Source organism: Macrobrachium rosenbergii, chromosome 23 (genome assembly GCF_040412425.1).
Source record: "Macrobrachium rosenbergii isolate ZJJX-2024 chromosome 23, ASM4041242v1, whole genome shotgun sequence".
Classification (NCBI taxonomy): Eukaryota; Metazoa; Arthropoda; class Malacostraca; order Decapoda; family Palaemonidae; genus Macrobrachium; species Macrobrachium rosenbergii.
The window spans coordinates 29,770,747-29,779,509 of record NC_089763.1 but is presented as its reverse complement, the minus strand read 5'-3'; the positions used below and the strand labels follow the sequence as shown (position 1 = coordinate 29,779,509).

The window sequence follows — 8,763 nt, the reverse complement described above, 5'->3', positions numbered from 1 at the left end:
GGCTAAAAATCACAATATGCTCCCAGGGGACAATACTGATAAACAACCGACCACAGGCGACATCAGATCCACACCTGACAGGTGTCAGGGAGGCGGAGTTTGGAAAACTCATTAGCACTGCTACCCACGTACTGTGTTTACAAATATGATAATCTTATTTTCATACATCTCTGCTGCCTACCTTAAAATTCAGACAATTTACAAATTTCTTTTGATATTAAAGCATCAAGTTTATACATCCCTTGACTGATATTCATATTGTGGCTATAACTTTCCTTGATGAAGCTAGATTCAATGATATTCCTTTCCAGTGCGTTATTAGAATATGCAATCATTTTTGCCCCTTCCCAGTTGATAGCATGACTGTTCTCACTAACATGTACAAAAATACCACTGTTCCCCTGTGCTATCTCACACATCTTTTATGCTGTTCTGTTCGCTTTTCCAGCGCTTTACCCGTTTGGCCAATATAAAAGTTGTCACAAGACTTAGATGGAATTATATATGCACACCTTTTTGTATTGTCGGGGGAGTTTTTGATAAGTACATGTTTCATTGTTTTATTGTTCTTAAATGCGACATTAACACCAAAACTCGTAAGAAGAATTTAATGGTAAATTTTACTCACAAAATTTTGGTATGGCAATGGGAAACCCTCTATCCCCAGTGTTAAGTAACTCATATATGGAATTTTTTGAAAAGAAAATATCAAACAATATAATTCCACGCAATGTAACATGGTTTAGGTATGTTGACGACGTAATTTATGTATGGCCAGGGAACGAAGATGTAAATAACTTTTTCGCCAAGTTAAGTCAATTAGTACCATTAATTAAATTCAATATGGAAATGGAAAATGATGGGTACTTACCCTTTTTGGATGCCCTCATACGAAGAAATAGTAATGGGTTTAGATATAGTGTGTACAGAAAACCCACTAATATTTCTTCCTATGTGCACTTCTATTCAGGACAAAGCAATAAGGTTAAAAAATCAGTGTTTTCATCTGTTTTTAAGAGCATTACGTGTATGTAGCTCTGAATATATTGATGAGGAAATAGATAAGATTAGGAATGCAGGCAAGAAATTGAAATATCCTGACAGTGTATTAAACAGTGCGCTAGATGCGGCAAAAAAGACTACGTATCAAAACCAAAAAGAACCTTACAACACAAAAAATTTGCTTGCACTGCCTTATAATAACAATATGAAATATATCCCCCATCTTCTCAAGAATTTTGGTGTTAATGTCGCATTTAAGAACAATAAAACGATGAAAAATGTATTTATCAAGAACTCCCCCGACAATACTAAAGGGTATGTATATAAAATTCCATCTAAGTCTTGTGACAACGTTTATATTGGCCAACCAGGTAAAGCGCTGGAAAAGAGAATAGAAGAGCATAAAATACGTGAGATATGCACAGGGGGACAGTGGTATTTTTGTACATGTTACTGAGAACAGTCATGCTATCAACTGGGAAGGGGCAAAAATGATTGTATATTCTAATAACGCACTGAAAAGGAATATCATTGAATCTAGCTTCATCAAAGAAAGTTATAGCCATAATATGAATATCAGTCAGGGGATGTATAAACTTGATCCTTTAATATCAAAAGAAATTTGTAAATTGTTTAAATTTTAAGGTAGGCAGCAGAGATGTATGAAAATAAGATTATCATATTTGTAAACACAGTACGGGGCAGCAGTGCTAATGAGTTTTCCAAACTCCGCCTCCCTGACACCTGTCAGGTGTTGATCTGATGTCGCCTATGGTCGGTATTTTTATCAGTATTGTCCCCTGAGAGTATATTGTGATTTTTAGACTAATGGGTTTTGAAGGCCACCCCTACCTTGACACCGGCCTGTGGGTGGATATGTAGTCTCTAACGGTTGTGTATGTTCGTCAGTACTGTTCCTGTAGTATATCAGTCCTTCGTCAATGGCTTGGAGATAAAGTCGAAACCGGTCAGGACCTACTCGCCATCTCTTATTTTTCACCTGTGGTAATGTGTGACATATATATGTATATGTATATATATATACATATACATATATATGTATATGTATATATATATAGACACACATATATATATACTTGTATATATGTATATGTGTATATATTGAATGGAAAATATATTTGTGCTTTTTGTTTAGTGTATTTAATTTGATTTTAAATTCATTTGATTTTGTTTTGGCCCTGAGGAAATTTTTTTACCAAAATAATTGTCATTGTATAGTGATGTGCATATTGAACGGGAAAATTTATCTATGTGTTTTGCTCAGTGTATTTATTTGAAGTTTTGTGGCCCGAGCTGGAAAAAATTAATTATTCTTATGAAACCATTTATCTTTATTTTTTTTTTTTTAGAATTTTCATGGAATTTCAATGGATATATTGTTATTACTGAAGTAGTTTAGCCAGACCACTGAGTTGGCTTTCAGCTCTCATAGATGAATGAGCATGGCTTTTTAGCTTTCTGTAAAAGAAAACTATTGATATGGCTTTGTCTCTCCGTCCGCACTCTTTCTGTCCGCCACCAGATCTTAAAAACTACAGAGGCTAGAAAGACACAAAATGGTACGTTGATCATCCACCCTCCAATCATCAAACATACCAAATTGCAGCCCTCTAGCCCCAGTAGTTTTTATTTTATTTAAAGTTAAATTTACCCATGACCATGCGTCTGGCAGCGCTTTCCGGAGGCGTTGCCGACGCACCTTCAGCTAGACCGCATCTGGGGAGCAGCTGAGCGGCTGGTCGATCGTAGGTGAGAGTTTCACACAACATTATACGCTGAACAGAAAACTCGATTGCTCTTCGGCGCGTTTTTTACTTTTTACTGTATTTCATTCATAACATTTGTCTTTTTCTCAAAATATTTACTTATTTTCACTTATAAATAAAAATTTCCCGGACACGTCAAAATGTTAAAACCTGTACACAGCACTGGGAACGTCAGAGCTGTTTAATGAAGGTAGCATGAAACGAAAGTCATTCTAATACAGTTAATTTTCTTGTAAGAAGAAACCAACAAAAACTAATAATTATACATTGCTTCAAAAGACTTGACTCAGCCGTAATTCCAAAGAAGTTAAGTTTTTTAATGCGTAAGAGTGCGTTTAGATATTAAGGATTATTTTGTAAAACGTCTCTCTCTCTCTCTCTCTCTCTCTCTCTCTCTGAACATGTATATATATATATATATATATATGTGTGTGTGTGTGTGTGTGTGTGTGTGTGTGTGTGTGTGTGATTGTGTGTGTAACTTAGGAAAACAAGAAGCTAACCAAACGATTTCCTTTGCAGCTCTGTGCGCAGCCGCCATGGGCCAGAGACAGCCTTATCGGCCCCACATTGGTGGCTCCGAAGCCTCCCTTGACACCAAGAACAGCACCTCAAGCCCGAACCCAGTGACTGGACCTCCGCCCGGAAGTGACTCTGATTCCCTTCCTCCCAATGTCCGTAAAACCCGAAGTAACCCTGTGACCCCTCCTCCAAACCCCCATCCAGGAAGTGCCTCTGGTTCACCTCCTCCTCAGCCCGGTCCCATTGGAAGTAACCCTGCTTCCCTTCCTCCCAACTCCCGTAAAACCCGTAGTAACCCTGTGACCCCTCCTCCAAACCCCCGTCCAGGAAGTGTCTCTGGTTCACCACCTCCTAAGCCTGGTCCCATTGGAGGTAACCCTGCTTCCCTTCCTCCCAACTCCCGTAAAACCCGTAGTAACCCTGTGAGCCCTCCTCCAAATCCCCATCCAGGAAGTGTCTCCGGTTCGCCTCCTCCTAAGCCCGGTCCCATTGGAAGCAACCCTGCTTCCCATCCTCCCAACTCCCGTAAAACCCGTAGTAACCCTGTGAGCCCTCCTCCAAACCCCCATCCAGGAAGTGTCTCTGGTTCACCTCCTCCTAAGCCTGGTCCCATTGGAGGTGACCCTTCTTCCCTTCCTCCCAACTCCCGTAAAACCCGTAGTAACCCTGTGAGCCCTCCTCCAAACCCCCATCCAAGTGTCTCTGGTTCACCTCCTCCTAAGCCTGGTCTCATTGGGTGCAACCCTGCTTCCCTTCCTCCCAACTCCCGTAAAACCCGTAGTAACCCTGTGAGCCCTCCTCCAAACCCCATCCAGGAAGTGTCTCTGGTTCACCTCCTCCTAAGCCCTGGTCCCATTGGGTGACCCTGCTTCCTTCCTCCCAACTCCCCGTAAAACCCGTAGTAACCCTGTGAGCCCTCCTCAAACCCCATCCAGGAAGTGTCTCTGGTTCACCTCCTCCTAAGCCTGGTCCCATTGGAGGTGACCCTGCTTCCCTTCCTCCCAACTCCCGTAAAACCCGTAGTAACCCTGTGAGCCCTCCTCCAAACCCCCATCCAGGAAGTGTCTCTGGTTCACCTCCTCCTAAGCCTGGTCCCATTGGAGGTGACCCTGCTTCCCTTCCTCCCAACTCCGTAAAACCCGTAGTAACCCTGTGAGCCCTCCTCCAAACCCCCCATCCAGGAAGTGTCTCTGGTTCACCTCCTCCTAAGCCTGGTCCCATTGGAGGTAACCCTTCTTCCCTTCCTCCCAACTCCCGTAAAACCCGTAGTAACCCTGTGAGCCCTCCTCCAAACCCCCATCCAGGAAGTGTCTCTGGTTCACCTCCTCCTAAGCCTGGTCCCATTGGAGGTAACCCTTCTTCCCTTCCTCCCAACTCTCGTAAAACCCGTAGTAACCCTGTGAGCCCTCCTCCAAACCCCCATCCAGGAAGTGTCTCTGGTTCACCTCCTCCTAAGCCTGGTCCCATTGAGGTAACCCTTCTTCCCTTCCTCCCAACTCCCGTAAAACCCCCGTAGTAACCTGTGAGCCCTCCTCCAAACCCCATCCAGGGAAGTGTCTCTGGTTCACCTCCTCCTAAGCCTGGTCCCCATTGAGGTAACCCTTCTTCCTTCCTCCCAACTCCCGTAAAACCCGTAGTAACCCTGTGAGCCCTCCTCCAAACCCCCATCCAGGAAGTGTCTCCGGTTCACCTCCTCCTAAGCCCGGTCCCATTGGAGGTAACCCCTTCTTCCCTTCCTCCCAACTCCGTAAAACCCCGTAGTAACCCTGTGACCCCTCCTCCAAACCCCCATCCAGGAAGTGTCTCCGGTTCACCTCCTCCTAAGCCCGGTCCCATTGGAGGTAACCCCTCTTCCCTTCCTCCCAACTCCCGTAAAACCCGTAGTAACCCTGTGAGCCCTCCTCCAAACCCCCATCCAGGAAGTGTCTCTGGTTCACCTCCTCCTAAGCCCGGTCCCATTGGAGGTAACCCTTCTTCCCTTCCTCCCAACTCCCGTAAAACCCGTAGTAACCCTGTGAGCCCTCCTCCAAACCCCCATCCAGGAAGTGTCTCTGGTTCACCTCCTCCTAAGCCTGGTCCCATTGGAGGTAACCCTTCTTCCCTTCCTCCCAACTCCCGTAAAACCCGTAGTAACCCTGTGAGCCCCTCCTCCAAACCCCCATCCAGGAAGTGTCTCTGGTTTACCTCCTTCTAATCTTCCTATTGGAGGTAACCCTTTATTACTCCATCCTAGTGGTAACCTGGGCGGTTAATGGTGTCGTCATGGTGGAAGGTTGTGACCCCTCCTCTTGCCAGATTCCAAACAAGATCCGAAGGTATTCAAGAAATAAACATCAACATAGAGAAGAGGTTTTAGCCTTCCTTCACCAAGTTAATTGGGAGTTTTCGGATAGAAATAACATATGTCATTACTATTACTAATAACTATGAATATGATGTTCTAGGTGTCCACTGATCGAGATACGAGTCGATTTTCTTCTCTACTAAGATTGGTTTATTATGTTTGTATTTAAGCCAATGCATTGTAAGAGAAAATACTGTAGCATTACGTTTTCATTTCATTAATAATCTATAAGTATAAATTCTCCTGAGGAGAATATTTTCGATAAACTTGCTGTTCTTAAATTCATTCGGGACTTTTATATGTCTCGATGAACTAGACAATCACATAAGATATGTATTCTACATAACTTGAGTTCAATAAATTTGGAGTTTTGATGGATTTCTTTTTCATTAATCCCTAATGACGTCAGGTTTTACGTAACTATGATTCTTGCCTTCGGGACTTATAAAAATTATGTGTAGGGTTCTGAAGTTGTTAATTAGTGACTTACCAATGTTTGTATTATTCATGCATGCGTCGTATATTTACATATACATATATATGTGTGTACATGTATATATATATATATATGTGTGTGTGTGTTTATATATATATATATATATATATATATATATATATATATATATATATATATATATATATATATATATATATATAATGTATATACTCTAATTTTAAATAAAGTAAAAACTTATGAAACTTGTCAGACTATTTACAACGTACATACATACAAATATATATATATATATATATATATATATATATATATATATATATATATATATATATATATATATTATATATGTATATATATACATATATATGTATTATATATATACATATATATATTACTTATATGTGTGTGTGAGTGTGTGTTTGTGTGTGTAAAAACCAAAGTTCCCTCTAAACTTCTCGAATATGTTTCTGTGTATGTTTTTGAGTAGTTCCATGAGTGTATACAGGCTCGGGTAAGAAGTCCGGGATATATGGAGTACCCAGCCTTTTAAGTAATTGCTGTAGAATTAGATTAATTCGCAAATTAATTTACGTACGCGTAATGATAATCAAGTGTAATGATAATTTAACTAGATAAATATCAAGTAAGTAATTCATTATTAGCAGGCTAGGGAAAATTATGTGCACTGATAAACACTTCCACACACACACACACACACACACACACACACACACATATATATATATATATATATATATATATATATATATATATATATACTCGTATATATGTCTGTGTGTGTATGTGTGTGTTTGTGTGTGTGTGAATGTGTGCGCGTTCGTGTGAAAGTGAGTGTGTACTGTGTATATAATTATATGAGGTGTGCACTTACAGAATAGCAAAAAGTAAATGTTCAGATAGATAATCAGCCCACATCCCTTGGTGCCTCTGTCAGTTCTATGCCTTCGGAGTCTGGCTAAGGATATGGGGGATATGACAGACCAAGAGTTCCTCCCACAGGGAGCGACCCACTCTACTTGCCGTACAGTACAATGTAGGAAATAACCCCCTAGGACCTCAGGTTTTAGTAGGATCTTGGAGTACAGGATGCCATTGCTAAGGGAGTGGAGATCCTATGTTTGTTTGTTTGTGATATAAAAGCTAGTAAGAAATGCGCCCAAGATTCTTCGGCGCAACCAAGTTTTCTGTACAGCCGCTACTGCGTATAATGAAGGCCACCGAAAATAGATCTATCTTTCGGTGGTCTCGGTATAATGCTGTATGAGCCGCGGCCCATGAAACTTCAACCACTGCCTGGTGGTGGCCTATCCTATATCGTTGCCAGAAGCACGATTTTGGCTAACTTTAACCTTAAATAAAATGAAAGCTACTGAGGCTAGAGGGCTGCAATTTGGTATGTTTGATGATTGGAAGGTGGATGATCAACATACCAATTTGCAACCCTCTAGCCTCAGTGGTTTTTAAGATCTGAGGGCGGACAGAAAAAAGTGCGGACAGACAGACAAAGCCGGCACAATAGTTTTCTTTTCAGAAAACTAAAGAGCAACTCGTAACAACTGAGTCAATTTTGGAAGATGTCTGAAGCTGGATAAAGGAAACTTTGATGGGAAGCAGGTGGAATTCCTTAACCTTGTCGGAGATTTGTGGTCTGACGCTTTCTTTTATTGTGCTTTTTTACAAGAAACTGAAATCCAAAAAGCTGTAATGGATCTCGGCAGCAGTTTCCTTGAATCTGTGTGTGTGTGTGTCCATCTTCAGAAGAATTCTGAAAGTGCTTTTCTGGACTTGCTTTTAACTTATGAAAACCAGAGTAAATGCCAGCTTTTTTATCTGTAGATATTGTTTTTATCAAATTGATGAAGTTTTTAGACAAATTTATAGCCTAAATCTTATTTGACAAAATTATGAAATTGTAAAATGCTTCACTTTTTACTGGAAGTATTATAAAAAATATTACTGTTTAGTGTGAGATATAATTTATTGTTATTTATTGTTAAATACCTTTAATAATTAAGTGAATATAGTGTTTATAACTTTGATATCAGAGTTTAAAGAGATATCAGTAATCTTAAAAACACAATATAGCATTAATTTCATTTGGAATATTTTCGTAATTACAAGGATTCTAGCATTACAACAACAAATAGGAGGTCTAATGACAAGTCCCGTTAAGAATATTAGAGAATATCTATATATATATATATATATATATATATATATATATATATATATATATATATATATATATATATATATATATATATATATATACATCACATACCACAGGTGAAAAATAAGAGATGGGGTGTAGGTCTGACCGGTTTCGACTTTATTTCCAAGCCATTGACGAAGGACTGATACAGAGTATTAGAAGTCACAAATATATATACTACAGGAACAGTACTGACGAGCATACACAACAGTTAGAGACTACATATCCACCCATAGGCCGGTGTCCAGGTAGGAGTGGCCTTCAAAACTCATTTGGCTAAAAATCACAATATACTCTCAGGGGACAATACTGATAAACAACCGACCATAGGCGACATGAGATCCACACCTGACAGGTGTCTTATCATATTTGTAAACACAGTACGGGGCAGCAGTGCTAATGAGTTTTCCAAACTCCG

The 8,763-nt window shown here is 40.1% G+C and overlaps 1 protein-coding gene across 1 annotated transcript in view; it reads left to right on the top strand.

Moving 5' to 3' along the window:
- Nucleotides 1–5,505, top strand: part of LOC136851058 (uncharacterized) — a 6,230-nt gene extending 725 nt beyond the window's left edge. Inside the window, exons 2-5 of the mRNA XM_067125028.1 lie at nt 3,312–4,007; nt 4,247–4,414; nt 4,538–4,782; nt 4,984–5,505. Of these exons, the coding sequence (XP_066981129.1) occupies nt 3,312–4,007; nt 4,247–4,414; nt 4,538–4,782; nt 4,984–5,505 (1,631 nt within the window). The remainder of the gene's footprint in view (nt 1–3,311; nt 4,008–4,246; nt 4,415–4,537; nt 4,783–4,983) is intronic.
- Nucleotides 5,506–8,763: the final 3,258 nt, after the last annotated feature.